This window comes from Lemur catta, chromosome 2 (genome assembly GCF_020740605.2).
Source record: "Lemur catta isolate mLemCat1 chromosome 2, mLemCat1.pri, whole genome shotgun sequence".
In the NCBI taxonomy this organism is placed as follows: Eukaryota; Metazoa; Chordata; class Mammalia; order Primates; family Lemuridae; genus Lemur; species Lemur catta.
This window is the reverse complement of record NC_059129.1, coordinates 112,697,413-112,725,385: the sequence shown is the minus strand read 5'-3', so window position 1 is coordinate 112,725,385 and position 27,973 is coordinate 112,697,413. Positions and strand designations below refer to the sequence as shown.

The window sequence follows — 27,973 nt, the reverse complement described above, 5'->3', positions numbered from 1 at the left end:
TCCAGTACTATATTTTATTTTGCTTCTACTTTTCCAGTCATCACACTTTAAAAAGCTGTTCTTTCTGCACTTCAAAAGTATTGCATTTTAGAGAAACAGGAAAAGGAGTACATGGGACCTTCCTGTACATTTTGCAAATTCCTGTGATCTATATATAACTGCTTCCAAATTAGAAGTTAAAAAAAACACCTCAAAAAGTCAATCATGGGCATGATTTGGCAGTCCCTGTAGAATTAAAGGGTAAATTAAATTATATTTATTAAGATAATTCAATAATTACATCCAGAACTATTCTATATAATTAACCTTTCATTATATATAAGATGAGAGCCTTTTCTTGCATATTGTTCCAAATTGGCATAGGTATTTTTCTGTTTATATGACGACTTTCTCATAAGATTGGGAGTCTTCTAGTTTAACTTTGAGTCTTACATACAGCTGGTGTTCGATTTTGATGCGTACCCAAATCTGCTTCCAGTACATTTTTTTACTGTCATTCCTTTACAAATTTCTTAGAAATGTTTTATAATTGGAGCTTCAGTTCAGCACTAGATTAAACAATGCATTTAATTGCTCTTCATTTGTCAGACAACATTTAGTAATGTTCTTACTACTTTTAATTTTAGCCAAGTCACCTAATCTTCTTTTGACCATCAATACTTGGTTGAACCATTTGTTTTATTTGATTTGTTGCCTTCACACTATCTTAGAAATGGATAAGTTGCTCATTATACTTGCATTAACTATTAATACCACCTGATAACAAAATTGTACAATTTGTGAAAGATTGAGATGATGCCCATGGAAGATTCTATTACATTCCGTTTCTAAAAGTGAGCTTGTAGACCTTTTTTACTATAAATATCTTCTAGTCTTCAAAACCTCTTCATTAAATAAAACTTTAAGAAATCTCTCCGTTCCTTTTCCTTAAAATATCAGATAATAATGTGTCTATGTTAAAGCATTTCTTGAAAATCTTTTAAATTAATTTGACAAGCTTGTCAAGGCAAAATAAATAAGAATAGAAATGTAGATGATAGCTCTTCATATGAAATTAGTGCTTGTACTTCATATAAAATCAGTGCTTATTATAATGTAAATGTCAGCTTAATCTTAAGAACAGAATAATGCTTTGTCTCATATAATATTGACAAAAGTGGGTTTTTAAGAAGAAACTCTATATAAAGAGGACTCCATAAGGAGCATTCATCCTAAAAACAAGGCAAGTGTGTTTTGTTTCCCTCTGAAACTTCTTAGTCTATTTTAGTGTCTTAAATCTGCTTCAGTAAAGCCTTTGTCTTAACTAAATAAATATCTCTTCAACATGAGAAGGTCTTTAGAAGAGGTAGTACATATGAAACTTGTTCATCTTTACCTTGTTGAGAATTATTTTTAAAACAGCTGCAATAATTATCCTTTGTGCTTACTATTTTATCCCAAATTTTAATTCCCTGTTGATATAATATGATAGCAAATTAAATTTTTTTCCATCCTTTATGGACTGAATTTTACTTTTCTGATCCATGAAAAATTTGAATTGCTCTAATATTTTGAATGTTTTGATGCTGCTCTATGAGATAACTCACTCCTGAGGGAAATGGAAGGAAAGAATTATTCTAAATATACAATTTTATACTTCTCATGGCAGTTGTTACTAGTTGTTGCAATCTGGGATCAGCACATGCATGTCTCTTTATGTGAAAACAACTTGAGACTCATAAAACTGGAATGATAATAATTATCACAATAATAATATATTTCAGAACAGGAAAAGAAAGAAAAACACGTAGAACCAGGTAACTCTTTTTAAATTCTTCTATCCACTTAATTTTATATTATCTAATTTGTAATTGAAAACTGAATTGTAATTGCATGGCACGGAATGCTGATTTTTTTTTTCTTTTCTTGTTTGATACAGCAAAGTCACCAAAGAAGGAACATTCAGGTAAGTAAGACTGGTTAAGACTTTTTCTACCTGATGTCCAATGTTTATAAATGCTGCAGCTTCAGACAGGTAGTAAGGCAATGACAGTGAAGGGCAGATAATCTTTCCACCTCAGTCTTTTTTCAAGCTCATGACATAGCCTTAACATTAATGCAATTTGAGAAAAAGACAGCCAAATGTGTTACACTCTTGCTCCTCAATGTATGTTCTGTGAACTAATAGCATTGGTATCAGCTAACAGGTTGCTAGAAATGTGGGATTTCCAGCAGCACCCCACACCTATTGAATCAGAATCTGCCTGTTCACGAGATTCCCAGTGGACTCATCCGTGTAGGGTTTGGAAAGCACTGTTTCACAGTGTAGTGTATAAACAAAACAAAACAAAACAAGAAAAAAGCATTTCTTTAAAATGCATTTTTATTGCTTTGCTTTTAAAATACGGAATATTCAATTCCAGTGAATATTCTTTCCCTATCTATAACGTTACTTAATAACATTTCTTTTTTGCTCTAGGGAGTTGCAGTTAAGAGTAGAGGTAGATTTTGCCCTGAATACATTTATATATTCTAATGAGAAAAAAATTAAATTGAGAGTCAAGCAACCAAACAAAAAGTACAAATGCAGTTGGTATGAATACCAAATAGCTTTTTTAAAGTTTCCTAGTATTTAATCTGCCCAATTAATCATTTTAAATGAAAATTTCTGAAATTTCTATTGACTTAATTTAAAAACCTCACCTGTTGATTTTGCGTGGGTAACTCCTACTTAAAGAGCTTCACTGAGATTTCTTTGTGTGTTATGTGTGTGTGTACAGGCAGTCTTACATAAGTCCATTAGTCATTCTCAATGTTATGTCAATAACCATGCAAATATAGATAAACTGTGGTCCCACCCTGTCATAAACCATAGTAAACCACAAGTCTGAAGCCATATTTCATTTTCTTTTTTCAAGTTCCTGAGACAACCCAAGTCTGTTTATGTCTCTCCAACTAGTTTTCTTACCTTTATAATAGCACTTAATATATTATTATAATCATATTACCTTTCCCATTTTCTGCTTTAAATAGTCAGAAATTAGAAGGTAGAGACTATTTTTTACTTCTTTATTCCCAGAGTGCCTATAACACTGCCAGCACACAGTAGGCACTGGATAATGATTGATTAGGTGAAAAGAGAAACATTAAATGGAATAATCAAGTTTTGTAAAATTTGAAAATTGAATGACTTTCAAATAATTTAGAAGATGGAATAATGGCACATTCCACCATTTCACATTAACAGTCATGCTGTTTAGCCTTTGGGAAGGGATATCTGTCTACTTTGCAGACGACAGCCTATTTGTTCACAGGTTCATTCCCACAAATGTGAGAAACACATATTCTCACTTATGTACGTATGCAGGAAGCTAAAATAGAGCATATATCATAGAAACATGGAGAGACTTACAGAATGACTATTGGTGTAACCAGTTTTAAGAGTTTTAATAGCTAAATATTACTGTCTACTAGTAAACCTGACAAAATATAGTAATTTAAATTACTTGAAATCATTATCTGTTCATTTTAGGGTGTGATTACAGTGCAGTAATTAAGTTTATTTTTAAAATTGAAACCTTTGGATAATTTATCAAGTAAATTCATTCTTTTCATACCATTTCATAGACTTTGAAGAAAGTACACTTACTACATATAAATAAAATCAGATCCTTAGATATTTTAAAATGGAAAACATAGTGAATGAGTCATGAATGAGGATTTTGTGCTCATTTTTTATTGATACCAAACAAAAAGAATCTGTGGTTCATGGAACATATTTAGAGGATATCAAAGAAAATGACACAATATTGTATTTTCTCTTTCTCTGATCTATTTTTTCTTTATTTTCCAAGATTAACCAAGATAAACCAAGAGTTTATGAACTCTTTTAAAAAGCTAAAATAACCTTAAAAATAGTTTAGAAAGATAAGTAGACTTGTAATTAATGTAGATTGTATTTTTTCTTGTCATTAACAGCTCCAAGTGAAAAACAAGTAAAAGCAAGTATGTTGAATAAAACCTTTAAAGATGAGCATATTTTAGCAGCTACTCTTTTGAGTTTTCTGCTATAGACAATGCTAATGCTAATTTTTGAGGCTGGCTTACCAGTTACTTGGTGTGATTTTTTTCTTGTGTTGAAATAATATGCAAAATTACTCATCCCTGTCTTTTCTGTGAATTCATTCTTTTTAAAATTTATTTATAGAGCTTTTCATTTGTAAATGCTAATTTGTCCAGACCATAACCCCTTTTTGAATTGTCTGTATTTTTGCTTTCCATTTTGCAGAATGATAAGAAATCTCTTCAGTTTCTTAAACACATCAGACTTAATTATCCTAATGTTTAATCCCGTGATCAAATCAGCTGGCAACATAATATGTCTACCATAAATATCATGTTTTTACTGAAATGTATTCTGCCAAAACTTTATTAACCACTGCTCTTATGTCATAATTTTCTTTTAAGGTTTATACCCTTAGATCCTGAAATATTGACTGATAACCATAACATACTATGGCATTTACATCAATGGTAGCTTTGACATTATACTTAGGGAGAAATGCTGATTTCTTTGTTGATATTTCTCAGTTTGATGAAGTATCTGACAGAATGTCATTAATGAAAATTATTTTAAGAATAATGAAAAGCATTTTATTTTAGGAAAAAATATGTTTAACTTTTCTATGCTTTGCATATAGGATTCATAGTCAAAGTTTTATACATGAAGAAAATGTGCTTATATATTTTGGGGGAAGGTTAGAGGTGCATAACTATTGATAATGGTACTAATACATAAATGTGTATTTTATTTAGTGCAGAGTTACTGAGACAGAGTCTATCACTGGAGAATGTACCAGAGAGTAATTAAAAAATGTATTGAGTAGCTTGGTGGGCATGTCTAAAAAAATTTCAGTTGGAAGTGCATACGTATAGACCTTGAGGACTTTAGAAAAGAGGCTTGACACAAATCTGAAGTTCCATTTATGTTTTCATGAAAAATTTTAGTTGAATGTAAAGCTGATTGGAACTCTATGTTATGGAGACCTCATTGTGCTAATACTTTGTAGAAATACATATTCTAGAAAGTATATAAAACAAAACTGATAACTTTGGAGCACTAGTAAAGAACTTTAGATTGAAGATTATGCTGAAGATGAACATTTTCTTCCTAGAAAAGTGTGCCATATAGATAAAAATGTTCATTTCCAATAAAAAAAATCTGTAAGCTGTATCTATGAAATACACTATCCAATCAGGTTTTGAAGATATCAGCATCTTTAGCAGGATATTAGCAAATTAGGTTGCCAATTACCTTAAACCTATTATAAAAGTTTCAAAAGAGTTAATATTCAACTACCTATATAGTTGAGAGATTTGTGCTTATCATGAACATTATCCTTTAACAAAAAAATTAATCAGAGTTAATCCACAAATCATTTAATTTCTCTGATAACTATGTGACCATCTGTTTCCCCAACTAAGAACTGTTGTTTGGCATTGATACCATAGGACAGAAGAATATTGGACACAGCTGCTAGATACATTGGACTATTTGTAAAGTTAATGCCTGAGGTGAAAATCACATATCATTATAAATACTCTTGAAAAGCCTTTAAATCCTCCATATAGTGTGGTACACATAGTTTTGTGTACATTACCTACACATATGGGGTATGATTTTCTATTATCTTAAGGTATGAGAGCAAATTAGAGAGTAAGATACATAGCTGAATTAATATAAATTAGGTATTATGTGATATAATTCCATAGTATTGAATTTAAAAGGATAAGTGAGATTGACAGAGTTAGAGCAAGTCCAAGGAAAAAGTAAAAGGAGCTTTGTCATTACCAATGGATTAAAAGAAATAAATAGAAGGCGGATTGAGTGCATGGTGTGGAACTGTTTCCTCAAGGATTGCTGGCAATGACCAGACTCTAGGAGGAGATAAGAAAGGATTCTTTCCAAGAACCTTCAAAGGGAGATTCTGAGGGTCCTGCCAACACCTTGATTTTGGACTACTAGCCTCCAGAACTGTAAAAGAATGAATTTCTATTGTTTTTCTCTACCCCACAGTTTAAAGGCAACCCTAGGAAACTAATACAGGATGTAACTATGAAAACAGTAAATAAGTGAGTGATTTAACTGTGACTCATTTATATATAAGATTGGTGAGAAGTAAAGCGAGGACACATGGAAGATCTTGAGCAATGAGAAAGCGGTCAGATCAAAGGAATTAAAGTGTTAATGGGGTCAGATATTATTTAGAGGGAGTTTTTGAGTAAGTAAAGGGAATAAATGGTACTGGAGAATAGGATTTTTGAAATCAAAGTTCTGACAATAAAGGAAAAGTCCAAGGACATATATATGTAGTAATGATCAGAGAAATGGGGTTTCTAGTTTCCTGAAGTGAGGAGGTGAAGGAAATGAGAGATCACGTGGTTGTATGGATTGTGAGTATCAGTGACCCCCAACCCTGGTTAAATATTAGAGTATCCTAGAAAGCTTGTAAATCTACCCTTATCCAGTACTCTGTAGCCCACCTCAGACATCTGAATATCATAGGCTTATACAAACTCCCCAGCTTATTCTAACGTGCAATATGCAGTCAAGGTTAAGAGTGGTTCTTAATGAAATCCCACAGTAGTAGCAGTGGAGAGGGTGATAACTATGTACGAAAATATTCAGTGAATGACAGGACATGGCCACAAGGTTGGTTGATGACAACAATAAAGAGGAGTAGAGCCTGGTGCACCCTGATAGCATGTACTTCAAAAGAACTGAGATTTGGAGGAAGCAAGGAGATAATTTATAAAAAGTAATGAGAAGCAAAGAGGATATATACATCACTTCCAGAAACCTTGGTATGTGGGGGTAGAAAAACAAACATTCTCCATTTTAGAAAACTGCTTGTAGGGGATGTAGTGTCCTTAGGGAGCTAGTGTTTGGTTAAAGGAAGAAAGTAAAATAAACAATCTGAGAAAAGGCTGAGGATACAGGAGTGAGTGCTGCCGATGGACAGAGAACATGAAGGAAGGGCTTTGGAAATAGGCCAGTTTTTAGAGAAATACAGAGCCATATGGACTCTGTTTTCTACTTGAAGGCTGGGACTCATGGTAGTAACCAAAGTAAGCAGGGATGGGGATCACAGTGGAACTGGTCTCAATTAACTCATAGGGGAAGTCTGGTAATCAGTTTCCAAAGTGTGATCTAGATCAGCATCATAAGCATCACCTGGGAACTGATTAGAAATGCAGAACCTCTGGTCATGTCCCAGACTTTCTGGGCCCAGCATCTGTGTTTTACAGCCCTCCAGGGTAATTCTGATGCATGCTAAAGTTTGAGAATCATTCTTCTGAAGCCTTTATCTAGAAGGTATAAAACGCCTAGGGGCCTGTTCGGTTCTGGAGCTCAAGGCCTTGAGACAGCTCAAAGAAGAGGATATTTACATGGTTCCTTGCCTGGACTTAAATTGTAAGTCTTGTGATATCTAACATTGTGGAATTGAAACCAGAATGTGATGTGAGGGCCTCCTTCTGATGTCTGATCTGTCTCATAGCCCAGCATCGTGTGGCACAGGAGGACAAGGTGTTTGAAGACTCTGCTTGTTTGGTTTTTCCCAGAGCCTCAATTGCTTAGTATATATGGGTGAAGGGAAACATATACAAATACCAGCAAGAATAAATAAAAACTATGTATGTTCAACAGGAACAACCTCAACTAATAAAAATTTATAAAATGAGTAAATAAAACTTTGTAAAAATTCACCAGCTCATTATTTATTAATTTTTTTTTTCTTTTCCTGTGAGCGAGAGAAAACTTCAGCTTTAACCAGCCTTGATTTGTGGTCCAACATTTTGTACTAGGGACAGCACTTCAGATTGTGTCTTCAGGGTAGCTTTCATCTTCCACACTAGGTATTCAGAGAAACCCAAGAAGCCATTTTTGGCTATTTTTATTCTCTTTTACTCTCCCTTTCTCTCTCAAAGCACTGTTTAAATGGAATTTTCTATAATACTATGGCTAACCTTTTACAATGTAAAGCTGATTGAGGTCAAATACTGTTTCCCCTTAATAAGTATGAAAGGCTAAGCCACCTTTAACAGCCTCTGTCATAATTAAAGACTAAATACACAAAGAAGGCATTTTAGGTGCTCTTCCATAAAATCCATGTATCACTTAAGAATTCACTGTAAACCAACAAATTAGTATCCTATTGTATCTTATGGAATAATCTACCTTCTCTGATGGTCAGTGGTTATACAAGCATACAACTGTAATATTGTGGAGTTGTACCTTAGAAGAGAGTTTCTGTATTGTTATTTAAGAAAGTTCAGTAGTTTTTTTAAAAAATACAAGCACTTTGTAGTTTGGCTTTCTCTGCAGCTTGCTTTGCTTTCAGGTGCTGTGTGTATTTTTTCTCTTGGTTGGTTTTATTCTAGTCTGATTTAAAATAGCATAAGATATCGATCTGGCATCACTAATATCCATTTCTCATTCCTTTAATATCTGAATTTGCAGAAACTGAACGAGCCAAAGAAGAAGTTGGTGCTGTCTCAACTAAAAAAGGTATATGTAGCTTAAAGATAAAAATGTCATGACTATAACTTATTTCTGCTAAGATTTCTAAGTTAATATATTGTTTTATGCTTATAGAAGATATGTATTTATTGATTTTACTATTTTATTGATACAGAAACAACTCGACTTTGCAAAAGATTTGTAGTATCTAACAAGGGTTTGTTGATAGTGTTCTAGCACAAATAGATTTATTCCTTTAGGACCATAAATTAAAACTAGTAATTATAGTGAAATTGTAAGTTAGTTTTTGAAAAAATTGTACAAATATAGCTGTTTAAACTCAGTAGGATCCTAGTTATCAAGAGAATATTCAAATTCAATATACTGCCCTAGGAGATGAGGGCTTGAACAAATAAAACTTTGACTAATAGAACTCAAAGGAGTAATGTTTACTTTGTGCAAAAATAGTATCAAAGTAGGAAACGTATTCTATGAGACACTGACTTGGGGACATTTTGCTTTAACAAATGTTGGAAAATTTGGAATGAAATCAATAATATATCCATTGTCTTTAGAAATATATCAAGAAATAATTTAACAAGTTTATCCTTAACATACACTCACATGCACACACATGCACACACACAAACCTACACACATACTCTTAAACAATACTCTATTAAAATGATATAAAATCTCCTCCTAAAAAAACTATTTTATTGCATATGCCCTATAAAGAGAATATATAACAGGATTATAAGGAGATATAAAATATATATGACACATATCCACATGCTCAATCCCAAAGAATTTATACATATAAATATACATGAATACATGAATATAAATTAATATATAAATTTATATTTTTTAGTAAATAAATTATAATATGAATTAATATTTTAGGTAATATATAAGTTAATATATAAATTATATGTACATATATATGCCTAAGGGAAGACAACAAAAATTAAAGATTCTTAAAGAAAATATGAACTGCAATGTAAGATAATAGAAGCAATTAAGGTATCGAAATTAATGGACGTCCTCTTTCAAAATCAGCTCTCTTATTCTGAATTTACAATAAATAGGAATGTAAGCTGTTTCTTAGTCATTTTTTCCATATAATCTAATATTCTGATGTCATTTTTGAGGTAAGTGATCACAATACATGTTTCATTGATATTCGTACTGTAAGTGGCAGAGTCATGAATTTACCAGAAGTTCGTATTAAGTTGTCTTCTTCTTTTGTGGTCACTCTGGAATTCACATTGCTCATTGGTATTAAGTGAAATGTGGGTAAAACCTGGTTGCTTCAGAATGGATAATGCATACTAACATGAAAAGGCTAGGGTCTTAATACAGAATCAGAAAATCCATTAATCTAGACATGGATACAGAGTGTATGGGCCCAGTAAGTGGATTCAAGGCCAGGGCACTGATTTTTGTTGAAAGAAAGATCAAAAGTATGACCAAGTTATTTCATAAATTAGTCAAGGCTAAGACCACCAAGGTGTTCAAACAGCAGTAGATGGATTTCTTCTGAAATTAGATTTTGGATGCTGAGCCTTAGGGAATCCATGACTGTGGAAGACAGTTTGGAGACAGTTAAGAAGCAGAGATTGAACTGCTGGTAGCTGGCTGCCCATCCACAGTCTCTGAATCACCTGGACCCTTGGTATTCAGGGTGGAAATACAAGCACACATAGTTTGGGGTCCAGTCAGGTCAAATTGGAGTGAGCAGAGAGACAGACTTGAAATTGAACCATCAATTAGTGAACTTGCCAGAGACTTCAACCAAGAATGATCCTTGAGTTTAGAGTACAGTGAAACATTTTGGTTGTAGTTAAATAGATCTGCTTGCCAGGCTTAGAGGAAAGTAAAAGGAAAGAAATAATCTGCTTATAAACATAAATTATTGCCTCCAACTACTTTGCCTCTAGTTGATTGTATATCTCATACCCCAATTCTCAATTTAAATATAATTCTGCATATTGGGTTTATCTACAACTATAACATGTACAGAAACAAGTGTTTCTTCCAAAGGTACCATAAATGTTTTGAAACTCATGTCGGGTTGGGCTTTACCAATGTGACAAATCACAAAGAAAATTAAAGGAGACTTTTCTCATTTGTTGAGGAGATTGTTCATCCCCTACCTCCTCACTGACAATCAGCCACACATGAAGACATATATTGTTTTCCTCATGTATGTAGTATCCAGTCCCTGAACTCCAAAATACTTAGCATACTTTACAGCATGCTCATCTTCTCATCTTTCACAAGTAGGTAAAATAAGAAAGTAATTTGGAAGTTATTTTTGTTTTAAAGATGTTGTAAAATTGCTCTTCTAAATTGAGGCTTGAACTAGGAAATGTGTGAAATGTTAAGTGGATCATTAATTTTTGTGATTGCTTCAAAATTTTTGAAGTTAAAGAATAATTTAATATTTTAAGTTAATTATAATGTGCCAATTTATACCTAGTATAAATTCTTTTATCTCAAGCCAGCTTTTAAGTCTTTTTTTCTTTGGAGATACATAGTATTTTCTCATCAATATGATTTTATCTTACTAATTTATATTTGTTTTACACTTTGCAGCTTTCTAATCATTTCACTTTCTATTCAGCATGTATTTATGAATCATATACTATGTGGAAAATCAAAGAAAAACTTAAATTTTAATATTGTTCTTGAGCAATTTAAAGTGCTGAAAAAATACAAATCTTTATTGAGTCAATAATTTGGCTGCAGTTTTTACTATCAACTGAAAGTTTTCCATATAACTATAGTTCAACATTGAACAGCATCAGAGTAGAGAGATAAATATAAAGTGCCATAGACATTTAAAAATTATTCTTACCTGGGGGAAATCAAAGTTTTACCATAAAGGTGACTTTAGAGTTAAGCTTTACATAACAGATAGGGTTTTTCTATGTAACAATGAGCTGGAAAGATATCTTTGGCATATGAAACAGAGCAAGACAAAGTGATGAGAGTTTGCAGGATGTGTATGAAGAACAGCAAGAGTCTCAAGAACATGGTATAAAGTAATATAACTTGAGTTAATAATGCTGTAAATGGTCTTTATTTTAAGATTGTATTCTATCCCATGGGCAATAGGGAGGCGATGAATAATTATAAGTATATGACTAACATTAATACATTTACTTTAGGAAGATTAATTCAAAAAGGAAAAATTTGAAATAGGCAGATGAGAAAGCTTTCTCCATAATGTAAGTGACAAGTATTAGGACCTGCACTAGGGTACTACTTGTGAGACTGGAAAGGAAGGATATTATGTGAACACTATTATAAAAATAGATTCAATGGATTTTCACAACTGGTCAGCTTTGGGAGAAAATAAGAGAAATGATTTAATGACAATGTTTTCCAGACTGGCTGCTAATAGGATATCATTGATAGTCTTAATAAAAATTAAGAAGAAAATGAAAAATAGTTTGGAGAGGGGAGAAAAGATTAATTTTAGTATATTTATGTTAATGTGCTAGTGGCCCATGCAGGTACCATCACACAGGTGGCTCTAAAATTAAACTAGAGCTCCGGATGGTGGCAAGGCTGGAGAGGTATACATGGGTGGCCCCCACGTGGTGGTAATGATGAAAATGGTGAGTGAATGAGCTTATCATGAAGAAATGAGGGAGCATTTACATTTGAGGGAAAAAGTGCAAGATGAATCAAAGAGAAAAGCAGGGGGGAAAAAAATAACTACAGTGACTCTAGGAAAATGAATCCTGTCAGTAGCAAGGTTGTGGTCACAAAGTCATTGGATTTGTCAGCCACGTAATTATTAATGATTTTTAAAAAGAGAATTTTCAGGGAAATGGCACATGTAGAAGCTAGAAGGCCACAAATTGAGTAAGGTAAGAGGAAGTGAAGGATATGGACAATGATGTTGAAGAAAGCTGGCTGGGAATAAAAGGAGAAACAGAATAGCAGCTGGTGTTTTGATTTAATCTCTATCTATCTCTCTTTTAATCTCAGAGGTAAAGTGTTTCTCCTTCTCCTCAACGCCAGTTTCTCCAGTTGTGCTCTTCTTAATCTATCATCCATTCCATTTTGTGGCAACATCCTCTTTCTCATTACTGGCTTTGTCCCTATCTTGGAAATATATTTTCCCAGCTCCAAAATTTCTTTTTCTTGATTCCCACCTTCCCCCTTCCCCCACCACCATTTTCTCTCCTTCACGTGTCAGCCAGACTTCTGAATGCTAGAGTGCCACCACTGCTTCTCTTGTTCCACAGAGATAAAGCTTCGTTCCCCACCAGGCGGCTGGTGCTCTGGCTAATGTGACGACGTTCACATTGCTAAGCCAATGGAATGATCCCAGTCCTCACATTGCTAGATTTCTCAGGTGCATTTACCACTTTTGTCTCTTCTCTAAACTTCTGTATTGTTGGGTTACCATGGCAATATAGTCTCCCGGTTCTCCCCATTTCTGACCTGTATTTCTGGCTCCTTTGTATATTTTTTTCTCTGTTGCCCCTTAATTGTTGGTGTTCCCCATATTCCATTATTAATCCTCCAAACTTCTCATTTTCTACCCTCTCCTAGTGAGATACCTCTACTCTCGAGGTTGAAGCTCTGCCTTATATCCTGAAGTTTTTCAATGTTATCATCCCATATCAGAAATTTTTCATGAATTTCAGGCTTGTATGCTCAACTCCTCAATAAACGCCTTCAAATTCACCTTCAAATTCAACCTGTCTTAACCTAAACTCCTCATTCCCTCCTCCCAACTTGCTTGTCATCACCAAGGGTAAAACCACCATCCATCTTCTACCTTGCTGGTAGAAGTATTACCAGTATTAGGATATTACAGGCCTGAAATAAGATTGGAAGAATGGATAGGACTTAACCTGTAAAAGTAGGAAGATTGTGTTTTAAGCAGACGTAAATAAAATAACAGCTTCAATTTACTGAGTTATGTGCCTGCCACTGGACTGATTTGTTTAAATTTTTTTTTTGTTATTTAGGTCTCAAAACAACCCTAGTAGTGTTATCTGCACTTCTCACTTAAAGAGTATGGCTCAAGGTTAAATAATGTGTACTCATTTCTGCAGCAATTCAGTGGTAAAACTGGACTATACACTCTAAAACATTGCCTCTTCTTCTAGGACACATAATCCTCTAGAATAACCAGAACTATGTTTGCTCTTCACGGGAACTTGGTAATTCAAAGCTAAGCTGCATAGTTCTTTTCTAGTCATAACTCAGTTATGGGAATTCCTCATGCCAAGAGTATCTTAGGACTCCTGCCGCTATGTCAACATTGAAAACCAAGTTGTCTTTCCCTTCCCACTGTCTTAACCTCTCACTAACCCTTACCCTAAGAAAAACAGCAAAATAAGGAGCACAGCATTCATGGGCACTTACCCTATAATGTCTTCTGTTATATAATATTTCTCTACAGGTGCAATTTGTGAGGCTTATAAATATATTAGTATTTTTGCTTTTTAGTTTAACACCTTTCTCATTTCAGTGTTATATAGTTTACTCTATTTTGGAGGTCATGACTTGGGTAACATAATAGGCTACTTTCTTAGAAATATAGATTTTTTTCTAATGGGTATATATTCAGATATTTAGGGTATCTTTTTTTTTCAACCAGATACAATCAAAAGCGAAATTCATCTGTTTTTTAATTTCTTCCTTCTTTCTTTCCTTCTTCTCTCCTCCCTCCCTTCCTCCCTTTCTTCCTACCTTCTTTTCCCTTTCCTCTTTCCTCCTCTCTCCTTCCCTTCCTCTCTCCTTTTTTCCCTCCGCACTTTCTCTCTCTCTCTTTCTTGTTGATTATATTGATATTTTGAAATACCAGGGCCAGTTACCTTGTAGACATTTTTGATTGGTCTGACAGTTTCTTCAGAATATTATTTAACATGTTCTCTATATTCTATGTTTGATTAAACAGAAAGCTAAATATTTGGCCTAACTGGATTCTAGTTGGGTACTTTGGTAAGAATACGTCAGAGGTGATACTCTACACACCACATCTTATCGGGAACGTCAGGATGTCTGGATGTCTCATAATGAAGGGTTGGTTCTAAGTTACATCAAGGGTTAAGTTGGTGACAGCCACATTTCTTCATTTTAAAGTTGTATTTTTCCCTTGCAGCTCTGTGTAGGGGGTACTTGGGTGCAATGGCAATAGTTAGTATCCCGTCGATGCTTCATCTGATCGTTGCTAGTGTCCTCTGAAGATTGTTACTTTAATCAATTATTTCAGTGGGATGTGCTGATTTTGTGTGAATAATTTCTACTGTTTGATGTATAAATAAGTGAATACTCAACTGAGAGCAATAATCTTGGAGAAAGCGTAGTTCAAAGGATAGGGGACTTAAAGGATTCTCTTTTGGTTACTAATGATTTGGGTTGGCTTCGTTTAATATTTAAATGAATCTCAAGCATGACTGACTACTCTGTTCTTTCAGTTGATTAAACCATGGTTAAGCTTGAATTTAAAGGAGCATTTAGTTGACATTTGCAAGACACTAAGTGACTCCAGCAATAACCTGGAATGTAAGTAGATTAATCATAGTCCTGTCAAGTGGAATTCTTTGCAGAGCTTGTTTATCAAAGCAGAGTATAAGGAATAAAGTAGATAAGAATATAGAAAATATAGAAGGCAGCCAGGGATTGTTACTTTTTTCTCTAATTCTTTACAATTAGATATAAAACAGGTTTTAGTTGCATTATAGAGAGATGAGAATGTTTAAAAAGCTTTACAGTAGCTTGTTTAGAAGAAATACTTGGTATCAAAGAGTTCCGAAACAATTTTTTGAGCAGATGCAGTATTTCTGTCTAGAACTCTTATTTAAACCTTATCTTTGCTTTGCAGCTGCACCTGGAAAGAAGGAAGAGAAAACAACCAAGACAGTGGAGCAAGGTAAAAAAAAATGAAGGAGGTTGACATTCTCTTCTTTAGAAAGACAACAACATGCGGAGGAAAGCACTGGATTCAGACAGGCGGAAGACAATAACCTTTAAATCTATTGCTCTATATCCCTGTCCTTGGATGCTTCTCTGTGCTAGGGGAAATGTGAGACAGCAATCTGGGTTTGTCTTTCTTTTGTGTAACTAAATCTTGAGAATAATTTCAGAACAAGAAAACTCCCCAAATTGCTTAATTGAATCAGGAGAAATGCTAGAAGTTGTTGAGAAAGAATTTCGGTTTAATTTGTGATTTCAACACCACCTCACTGACCATAGTTTGAAGAAAAAAAGATAACCCAATCCTAGTTATACAAAAATTATTTTATGCCTGAAAATAATACGTAAAACTTAGAGAAGAAAAGCAACAGCAAAAGTAAGTTATTTGAGTTTATGTTACGACTTCAGCTTTTGAATCTCCCAAGAGGTCTGAAATTTCAATGTTATAAATAATAATGGTATGAAATAGTTATGCATTTTATTTGTGGCATTATATACTATACAGATCACTTCAGAATACGCTTGAGAAAAATGCTACGGTACATTAGACTTAAAACATTTAAAGTGATGTTGTACCTTCTCTGAGAGCTCAAAGTGAGCTAATAATTTTAATTTTTTTCCTCTACTCCTCTGCTTTTAGATAATAGTATTATATTTATTATAATAAATATAAACAACTAGTAATAATTGTGTCAAGAACAAAGTCAACTTTGTTTCCCCTTCAAATTTGAGATGTAATTAAATTCCTAAAATCCTAGTATTAGAAATTTATAATTTTTGATATAAATATATCAAGAAAGTCTTTCAAACCCTTACATGGCAGATAAGTAAACTAATGTTAAGAAATCAGTTAAGTGAAAAGATTGGTTAAGGATTTCTTTCCCTGGGATTTTCAAAATAAAACTCCTTTATAATCACATTGAAATAGTTTTCAATTCACTGTGGCTCCTGGGAAATAACAGAAATTTTAGAATTCAATAGAACATTTCTGTTAACTTATTTTTGAAGAAAAGGGGACCTTTTAGTCTTTGAAATATAAAATAGGAACACTGGAAACCAATTTCAACTTGTTCAATTATGCAAGTTTCTGAGATTAAATTTCTTCATTTAAAAAATAAAGATAGGCCGGGCGCGGTGGCTCACGCCTGTAATCCTAGCCCTCTGGGAGGCCGAGGCGGGTGGATTGCTGGAGATCAGGAGTTCGAGACCAGCCTGAGCGAGACCCCGTCTCTACTAAAAATAGAAATAAATTATCTGGACAACTAAAAATATATATAGAAAAAATTAGCCAGGCATGGTGGTGCATGCCTGTAGTCCCCGCTGCCTGGGAGGCTGAGGCAGAAGGATCGCTTGAGCCCAGGAGTTTGAGGTTGCTGTGAGCTAGGCTGATGCCATGGCACTCACTCTAGCCCGGGCAACAAAGTGAGACTCTGTCTCAAAAAAAATAAAATTAAATTAAAAAAATAAAGATAATTGTACCTGAGCTGCCTATCTGACAAGATGTTTTGTAGGTAAAGCAAGAAAACATATGATATAAAAAAATTAAACATTTCTGGATAACCATTTAACATTTACTTAGGCATTTTTCCTTATCAAGTCAATTTCAATACAGGGGATTTAAATTATCAAATCACTTTAATTTCATTAAGCTTCATAGTTTTCTTCCCCTTCTAGTATAAAGGTGTTGATTACTCATGACGTTTGTAGATTGCTTTTATAGCCACAGTATATTGAGAGAAGATTGGCTAGAATATAAAACATCCACACTAATAATAGTATCTAACAGGTACCTGATTTGAACACAGATTGTTTCTTTCTTTTTACCTGCATTTGATGTTAGTTTCATTATTTCTATAATGGTTCCTCAAGTAGACAAGAGACTGGAAATGGCTCTTAGAGATGTGAACTTACTCCTGATGATTTTATAATTTATTTTTTACTAAAATTGCCTTTTATCTTCTCAAAGTTTAGGCTCTTGGCTTGTGTAAAAGAATGAGATATTTTCAATGGTTCTTTTTATATTGACAAATCATTTCAATTTTAATTATCGCATGGCAATGGCCTCATACTTTTCAACTATAACAATCATAGGAAATAGTGAATTTAGATATCTTGGATATTTTTGTGATAGTGTATCAATGACTAATAATTGATATGAAAAATACATATGAAAAAAGCAGGATATGTGTGAATAAATCATAAATAATTATATTCTACACATTTTCTCAGATATTCTAATATTTATTTATGATGCTTTAAGAGTATTGTGTACTTTTCTTTCTTATGTGGTTTTTAGTTATTTTTAGCAGTATAAATAAAACTAGTTCATAGTGCATTGAAGTACAATTAAATACTCATTACAGATTTATTTTATTTTTATTTATTTAAGTTTGAACATGTAGACTTCATTAGGAAAAAACTATATTATTTTTAATAGATTTTAAATACACTTTGTGATCTAAGAATAATTGTGTATCTTGAACCTCTGAACGTTACATTACAATTATACTTAGGAAACACTAGTTAAGCTAAACTTTACATTATGGGAAATTCAAATTGTAAAAGTTGAATAAATTTTATGTTAATGTAATTTAGTAAACTAGATCTTATAACATGTAGGAAGAAATTTAGTTAATCTAACTACAATACTCAAAAAAATCACTCTAATTTATGATGAATCATGTCTTTCAGTTATTTTATTGAGGGTCTTAAATTGGCTAGACTGCAATTTTGAATATTGAGAAACACTTTACAAACTCCTCCACTTAAAGGCACATGCATATGCACACGTGTGCATCCCACCCCCACCCCACCACACCATTAACTGTTCCTCCTTTTTTAGAAAACAACTACCTAGAAGTATCAGGATACTTCTCAACAAATGTTTTCCACAATAAATGTTGCTATTCTTATAGGGACAACCAAGGGAAGCCAAAGACAAAAAATTTACAAATACTCGGTATCCTAATACATTTGCGTATTATATCTGAAAAAAGTACATTGCATTAATGCAATGACTCACTATTGCAAATTAATACAAATTGCTCATTTGTTGCTATTTATTTCTCATATTTAATTATATATTTTCCTCCCTGGTATTCTTTTTCAAAATCAACCTGCCCTCCTAAATCCCATTTCCTTGTCTCTCATTCAATCTCTGTCTCTCAGAAGATAATCTGTAGTAAGATTTGCTTTCTGCTAGCTGGGAGGGGTGCAAGAGAGTCACCGTAAAGCAGCATTCTACAGAAGCATTATAGGGTATGGAAGACTAGTCAAGACAATTAAACTTTAAAGATCTGAGTTGTAGGTTGGAATTCCAGCATCTGCCCATTTTTGCTTTTCTTCCTTCAAAGTGACTTAAGTCCAACAATGAAAATGTGAAATAGTTGTAATTTAGTTGTAAATTAAATCACTTGAAAATCACCTTTCTTTTTCTTTCTCTCATTCACATCCATGCATGGCATCACTTGAGACTTCCTTTAGTCTGACATACAATAAGTGCTCAATAAATGCTTGTAGGGTAAATGTAAACAGAGAGGAATTTTTGAAGAAAGGGATATTAGGTGATTGGCTTTCAACAAACTGTGCTTTAAATACCATGTAATTAAGAAAATATTTTAGCAAGAAAATATTTAGCAAGCAAAATGAGGCTTCCAATAGTAATGATTGCCAAATATTTCAGAAACCATAAAATAAATGGTTGAATCCTTCCTCTATCCCCATTTTAAATGGAAATAAGAGAGAAAATTGATAAAAGTATGCCTTATTCGTTAACTACATCCTTATTATGATATTTGCACATGGTATTCTTTCTTAACTCCATGTGGTGAACAGTCATATGGACAAAGATATTGGAAAATTTAAATTTTACTAATTACAGCTATTATATTGTGAATTTATTAAAAGAAAACCTTAAAGTGGAGAAAATGTTAAACAATTATCTAATTAGGCCAAGATATCTGTCTAAATTTATAAAAGTTAGGCCTTGTCCTAGATATTTAAAATTTTTATAACTGGATAGCTGAATTATATGATGTCTAATATTCCTTCCAAATGTAAAAATTTTCTATTCAATAAGTTTTTAAATAGTATGCTCCGTACATCAGAAATAGAGGCTATTCCTTTTTCAAAGTAAAGCTGGTTTAGAAAGAATTTTATTTATAAGGTTCTGAGATTCAAATGCTAAGGAAAATCAAACTTCATACATTTAAATATTTATGGATACTTCAGTATCTCAAAATTAAGTTGAACATTTCATTATAAAAATATTAAGTATAGTTTTCCATCCTCTTAACAATTAAAAATCACTTAAAAAGCCAGTTAAGTAGAAACATGACAAAAATATTTTAAAAAATTAAATAGAATTTGATTGCCTATCACAAATAAATTTGAACACAATTAGTAATGATTTTATTAATGATAAAATAGGAGAATGTGGATCATAAATATGCCAGAGTTCATTTACTGTATAAAATATTTAATTTTACCTTAAAAATGTTTCAAAATTCATAAGCTAATTTGTGTCTCCCTGAAGAGTTTCTATCTTTCTTTGCCTTTGATGCTATTATGCTATTCTGTAAACAATGGTACCCTCCATAACTGTGATAATGTTTTAAATTGTCACAACAGCAGGTAAAACACAACTGCTATTACATGGTTTGTATATTTGTCACTGTCCTCCTTATCAGATTCTTCTATTCTTTGTGCATACACTGATTCTTTTAAAATCTGTGATGTGTACTGATTACAGATGTATCCCATAGTTTCAAGTGAATGTTAATAATATCTAAGATTAATGATTTTCCTGAGAGAAACTTACTTATTTGAATAATGAATGTTTATATTTCCTGGTGTGTCAAAGTTATTAAAAAAGAGAGAAACAATTTTACATTTAAAATCAATGGAGTGAAACTGAAGTTCTAGTTACACAAATTGTATTTAAGTGTTTGCTTCATATGTGATTATAAAATAATCTATTTGCACATGTTGACTAAGTCGTGCTGTTGACCCTCAATAAATGTTAAATGATAATAACAATATTATTGATTCCTTTCAATTCCAAAATTTTTGACAATAGTTTGTGCTTTTGTTGTTTAATATTTATTGAGCGCCCACAACAGGCTAGGCGCTGGGGAATGGGTGTGAAAGATCTGGAGTGGGCTTCAGGGAGAAGACGGTCTACATGTAGAGACAACACATGAAAATGAGTGTACTCTCCTTGTTTACCTGTTTTATTTACTTTCAAGAGAACCTTTAGCAATTCTCCACTGTCTCACTTGCTCACATAACACATTTTACTTCTTCTTACTCTTATTTTATTTAATACTTTTAGTTTAATATCATAATTATTTTATCTCATTTATGGGAATTTCCTTTCTAGTTCCTCCATTCTCATCTTCCTCCCAACTCCTCCATCCCATCAATAAACAGACAGATCTGAGTCCTACTTATCGCAGCAGAACAACACACACTCAAAGTGTTTGTATACCAATGAAGCTCATATTGTTACATTAGTTTCCCACAAAGTGCCACCTTCGGCCAAGCGACATTTGATCCATGTGATTCATACATTTATTGGTAGGATTGTCATTCAACACTGAAGAGAATTTCAGCCCAGAAAACGGATAATGTGTGTCAATGATGTTGATGAGATTTGGAGCCAGTGCTAAGAGATGTAGATGCACATGCCTTAATGCTGTACCTTTCTCCCAGAAGTTAAAAGTTCTTTATTATTAATGATCCATTTTCTCTAATAAGCTAATATATAACTCGATCACTCTTATTTTATGCAGAATATACTACCAGCACGTACAGGTCACATGAAGAGATACTTACAATGTCCATGCAAATGTTCTACCTTTCAATTAATATGAAGATGAACCACTCCTCTGTTCAGTGTGGCCTCTGTGCCCATTTTTTTCTTTCCTTTTCTTATAAACTCTAGGCATTTTGCAGGGAAGCAAATTCAATTATAGTATTACCCCAGGAGCATCCCCCTCACCCTGCCCTTGCATTTCCTACTGGGATCACCACTCTTACCTCCAGGGATCCTCAGTAACTCTCAGGGCAGAGGAACTGGTAGGTAGACGGGCTATATCCCATTACCTGGCATTGCCAGGTATCAGACAAGATGCCTAGGAGCAATATGTCACTCCTATGCTGTCTACATTCTTCCTATTTTATCATTCACCAGTATAACTTTCTAAGGGAAATCTTATCAATCCTTTAGGTTTTTAAAATAACAAAATTTTTACCTCAAATGTGTGCTCTTGCTTCATCTATCTGATAATTTTTAACTTTGTCCTGATTTAGCTTCCAACAACCTTCTTGTAAAACTAACAGAATACAGATATAAAGCTTTTCTTAAACCCAGTCAAATCTAATGCAAATATATGAAGAAAGTTGTCCTGTGAACTCTAAATTTAACAACAATATACTTCAGATTTCTTTTGACAACACTTTATGTAATTCAAAGTAATTTTAAAGCTATACAAAGCATATATTCTTGATAATTGTCTACATCTTAATATTAAGTTGTTGTTTCTTTAAAATATTCTTAAATCTGTAATGAGCCATTTTCATTCTCATCATAAGGAACATTCTCTCATAATACAAAATTGTGACTGCCATCATCAGGATTTTGCATGTAAAAACAATTTTAAGTATTTAATACAGATATTTGAAGATTAAAGTTTTGTTCTGCAGAGAGAATAATCAACTTTGTATGTTCCTTTGACATTCTAGGCTAGATTATATAAAACACTGTGAAAATGCATTGTGGTATTTAGCATACAACACAGCAAGAAACATTTCCTTGTGAGGTTAAGAATGTTTTTGAGCTGCTAATTATTTTTTTATTTATTAATATTTGTTTCCACTCCTGTTATTATGTTGAAGCCACATAGGATTTGGATCCCTTTTTTCCCTTGGGAATCTTTCATGGAAAGTATATTACAAGCTGCTACATTACAAAGTTGAGTGGCAAATGCAAAGATGGTTTTCTGAGAATTTTGTTTCCTTTCAATTGACTTTTTTATTTTATTTACAGATTGGTTTTCTACTAAAGGCTTGGTTAGAAAACAACAACAAAAAAACCATTCACATACACATATACTATCTTGAATAATATTGCTTACAATCAATTGCTATGCCACATCCTGGAACAAATTAATGAAGTATAAGCTTCATACTTTAGAAATTAAATTAAAGAAATAATCTGAAATCATCAGCCCTGTATAAAAGTGCATTGCTACTTTCTTGTTATAAATTAAATTACACATTTTAGGTGAAATAATTTCAGGAATGAACATAAAAGTTTTATCAACATTCTACATAAAATTTACTTGCACCTTATTGACTATCACTGTCCCAATTTTCATTGAGTGATAATGTATTATAAGCTAAGTGCAAAGCAATTCTTAAAAAGTCAAAATTCAACTCACATTTTCCTTTGGGATTTTTGAATGGCAAAATGTTAATTAAAAAGAAGTTTCTTCATCATTATGACTTGTGAAGTCTGGATTTTATTTCACTTGCTTTTTATACACCAAAAGAAACTCAATCAAAAAAGCCCATACAAAGGATCTATAGTCTCATTAAAAGCCTTGACAATACAAATAATAGTGAAAAATTCTTAACTTAGAGTTAGCACTTGTAACTTTGGTCTTTGAGGAAGAAATAACTGATGAGAGCCAGTGATAATTATAAAATATTAACCTATTTGAACAATAGAGTACAGAGCCACCTCAAAATAAAACTTAGGGCTTGGTCTAGCCCAACCAGTAATTTGTTCTGTGAGTTATTTGCCTTGCCCAAACTTCTTTTATAAGCAAATATTATTCTTTTTAGCCATCTCTAAAGGATCTTCTGGCCCTAATATTGTATAATTCTCATTTGTAAGGAATGTGTCCCATGCCGGATACTGAAGCATACACTTTGTCTTCTGATTGAAAGTACAATCTGTGCAAATGTACCAATGAGATAGTCAGATTCAGATTCTAAAATGGAAATATTTTAAAATATTATGTAAAGCTACTAAATGGAATGATAATATTTGAAGTATTTACTGATGTGTTACATTATACTTAAATTGCAAAAAATATATCTCAGGAACAAAGCATACTATTGGATGTCAAATTAAGTGACATAAAGAATCTCTGAATATAAAATTAAGCAGGAAAATCAATACTAATGGCATACAAGATATAAAATTTATGCCCTTAACATGCAAAAAAGTAGCTAAAAAAATGGAGCAAAAGATCTTGTCTCTGGAGATAGAACAATGTGAATAACAAAGCTGGGAGTGACAGGTGGTTTTTGATTATTTTTACAAAATGACAGTAGTGACTTTCTATATATTGTCAGTCAGTTCCTCTGTATATATAATATACTTTTAGCAAAACTTTTTAATTATATTTACTCAATGGCAGGAAAAAAAAGTGTGGATTTGAGGTATTTAAAGACTCCTCATCACTGGAAACATATAAATCTAAATTCCTTAGTAGGATTTAACAGGTCGTTCCCCATCAACCCTCTGTATGACCTTCCAGCCTTGCTCACTGCTTCTACTCCACTTTCTATATTCAGTGATCCACCCACATGAACTTTCAACTCCAGGGTTGTCTTATGCTATTCCTTATATTTGAGATGCCTTTATAATTCTTTGATGACAAACGTTATTATCAGTTTCAGAACCCATTACTAATGCCGGTGCTTCTATGAAGTCTTTCATTTTCTCAGATCGAGTTTGTAGATCCTTCTGCTATGGGCCCAGAGCCTTGTGTTTATGACCCTATCATCCACTTGATCTGTCTATGTAAATGTATCCCAACACAGACTGAAATCCATGCAAACTTCCTTGTTTTTCTAGCTTCTGGTACAAAAGAGACACCCAATGAATAATATTGAATATAATGTATTTTATCTTTCAAAGTAAAAATGTATATCCTCCTTTTAAAATAATATTTACATGAGAAAAGACTTCAAGGGACCAAGGATTCTTGATCTACAGGAGGGGCACATTGTTACACTGGTAAGCAATACAGGGAGGACAGTTTTTGGTTTGTTGAATGGAATGGACTTTTATTTTACTCCAACCAAACACTTTTTGAGAGTTTCAGACCTCAGGTTTCTTTATAAGTACACATGCATATCCACCACAAAGTTGAAAATACTCTTAGTGGAGAAATTTTTAAAAATTTCATGAAAATCTAAAATATTAGCAAATCAAACCCAGCAGTGTATAAAAAGAATTATACATGACCAAGTAGGATTTATTCCAGATATGCAAGGCTGCTTTAACATTTGGAAATCATTTAGTGTAATCCATCGCATTAACAAGCTAAAGAAGAAAAAAATATATGATCTTATTAAATGATGCAGAAAAAACATTTGACACCCTTTAATGATACAAACTTTCAGCAAACTAGGAATAGAGAGAAACTTCCTCAACTTGATAAATAATTTCTACCAAAAAGCCCTACAGCTAACATCATATTTACAGGTGAGAAATTAATAGCTCTCCTGCTAATATCAAGAACAATACAAGGATATTCTCTCTCTACACACTTATTCAACATTGTACTGGAAGGCCCAGCTAATGCAATAAGACAAGAAAAGGAAGTAAAGGTATACTAATTGGGAAGAAAATAAAACTGTCTTTGTTCAAAGATAACAGGATTATGAAGAGAATACCACAGAACTGACAAAAACTTCCTGGAACTAACCAGCAAATAGAGCAAGGTTTCAGGATACAAGATTAATATACAAAAGTCAAGTATTCTCCAATGTACCAGTAATAAAAGATTGGAATGAACAAAATTAAAAACATAATGCCATTTATATTAGCACCAAAAAAGAGAAATACTTAGGTATAAATCAAACAAAATATGTTTAAGATCTAGGTGAGGAAAACTACAAAACTTTGATGAAAGAAATAGAACTAAATACATTGAGAGATACTCCATGTTCATGGGTAGGAAGACTCAATATTTTTAAGATGTCAGTTCTCCCCAAATTGATCTATAGAGTCAACGAAATTCTAGCAAGTCATCTTGTGGATATTGACAAAGTAATTCTAAAGTTCATATGGAAAGCCAAATACCCAGAATATACAACACGATATTGAAGGATAAGAACAAAGTTGGAGTGGCTGGGTGCAATGGCTCAAGCCTGTAATCCTAGCGCTCTGGGAGGCCAAGGAGGGAAGGTCGTTTGAGCTTAGGAGTTCAAGACTAGCCTGAGCAAGACAAGACCCCATCTCTTTTAAAAATAGAAAGAAATTAGCTGGACAACTGAAAACATATAGAAAAAATTAGCTGGACATGGTGGCACATGCCTGTAGTCCCAGCTACTCGGGAGGCTGAGGCAGAAGGATCACTTGAGCCTAGGAGTTTGAGGTAGCTGTGAGCTACACTGATGCTGGGCAACAGAGTGAGACTCTCTCTCAAAAAAAAAAAAAAAAAGGAAAGAAAAGAAAAAAAAACAAAGTTGGAGAATTGAAACTGGATTTCACAACTAACTATAAAGGTACAGTAATCATGACAGTATGGTATTTGTGAAAGAATAGACAAATAGATCAAAGAAACACAATAGAGAGCCTAGAAAGAGATCCATAAAAGTATTATAAACTGATCTCTGACAAAGGAGCAAAAGCAATTCACTGGAGAAAGAACAGTCTTTTCAACACATGGAGCTGGAACAAGTGGACATACATAAGTGAAAGGAACAACAAAAAAGCAGACTTTATCTCCTTTACAAAAACATTAACTCAAAGTGGATCATAGACCTAAATGTAAAACATACAACTATAACACTCCTAGAAAATAACACAAAATCTAGGTGTCCTCAGGTTTGGCAATTACTTTTTAGATACAACACCAAAGACTTAATTCATGAAAGAAAAAAATAAGTTGAACTTCATTAAAATTCAAAAATTCTGCTCTGTGAAAGCTATTGTCAAGAGAATTTGAACGCAAGGCACAGAATGAAAGGAAATATTTATAAATACACATCTAAAAAAGGACTTATGGCCAAAATATACAAAGAATTCTTAAAAGTCAACCATAAGACAATGAACAACTCATTTTAAAAGTCTACAAAAAATCTGACAAGATATCTCACCAAAGAAGATGTACATATGGCAAATAAGCATATGAAAAGATGCTCAACAAATACGTCATTAGGAAATTTCAAATTAAACATTGAGAAACCACTGCACACCTATTATAATAGCTAAAATTCCAAACAATGACAATACCTAATGCTGGGAAGGATATGGAGCAATAGGAACTCTCATTCTTTGCTGGTGGGAATGCAAAATGGTACAGCCACTTTGGAAGACAATTTGGCAATTTCTTACAAAATCAAACATGTTATTTCCATAGAATCCAGCAATCATGCTCCTTGGCATTTATCCAAATAAGTGAAAATTTACATCCACACAAAAATCTGCACACAAATACTTATAGCATCTTAATTCATATTTGCTAAACTTTTGAAGCAACCTAGATGTCCTTCATTACACGAATGGATAAATTCTGGTACATTCATACAATGGGATTATTATTGAGCACTAAAAAGAAATGAGCTATCAAGCAACAAAAAGACATAGAGGAATGTTAAATTCTATTTCTAAGTGAAAGAAGCCAATCTGAAAAGTCTACATATGATGTAATTTCAACTATATAACATTCTTGAAAAGGCATAAGTATAGAGAAAGTAAAAATGTAGTGGTTACCAGTGGTTTGGAAGGAGTGAGGGATGAGTAGGTAGAGCACAGAGGATTTTTAGGGCAGCGAAACTATTCTGTATGATACTATTAACACAATGGTAGATACATGTAATTATGCATTTGCCAAAATCCATAAAATGTACAACACAAAGAGTAAACTCTAAACTATAGACTTTAATTGATAATGATGCATCGATATTGGTTAGTGAATCATAACAAATGTACCACACTCCTGGGGGAGGTTGTGTGTGTGGATGGAGGGTGTCTTAGTTTGGGCTGCTGTAACAGAGTATCATAGACTGAAAGGCTTATGAAAAGCAGAAATTCATTTCTCACAGTTCTGAAAACGGGAAGTCCAAAATCAGGCTGCCAGTATGGTTAGATTTGGGTGAGGGCCCTCTTCCAGGTTGCAGACTGGTGTCATTAATACTTGTACCCTCACATAGCAGAAAGAGGGTGAGCAAGCTCTATGGGGTCCCTTTTATCTTTATAAGGGTACTAATTCTATTCATGAGGGCTCCACTTTCATGACACTGCTGATATTAGGCAAAATGCCTCACCTCCTAATACCATTACATTAAGAGATAGGATTTCAATATATGAATTTTGGAGGAACACTAACATTCATTCTATAACAGGAAAAAGGTATGTAGAAACTCTCTGTACTTTCTACTCAGTTTTACTGTGAACCTAAATCTGCTCTAAAATTAAAGTCTGTTCATGTTTTTTAAAAGTATATGGAAATCTCAAAGAATTAGTCCATCAAGAGAATTTCAAATTACTATATTTTG

At 33.1% G+C, this 27,973-nt stretch overlaps 1 protein-coding gene across 1 annotated transcript in view; it reads left to right on the top strand.

The window, feature by feature from the left end:
• TRDN (triadin) overlaps nucleotides 1-27,973 on the top strand; it is a 333,314-nt gene that overhangs the window by 213,760 nt on the left and 91,581 nt on the right. The window contains exons 17-21 of the mRNA XM_045544289.1: nucleotides 1,764-1,796; nucleotides 1,919-1,945; nucleotides 3,958-3,984; nucleotides 8,501-8,548; nucleotides 15,360-15,407. Of these exons, the coding sequence (XP_045400245.1) occupies nucleotides 1,764-1,796; nucleotides 1,919-1,945; nucleotides 3,958-3,984; nucleotides 8,501-8,548; nucleotides 15,360-15,407 (183 nt within the window). The remainder of the gene's footprint in view (nucleotides 1-1,763; nucleotides 1,797-1,918; nucleotides 1,946-3,957; nucleotides 3,985-8,500; nucleotides 8,549-15,359; nucleotides 15,408-27,973) is intronic.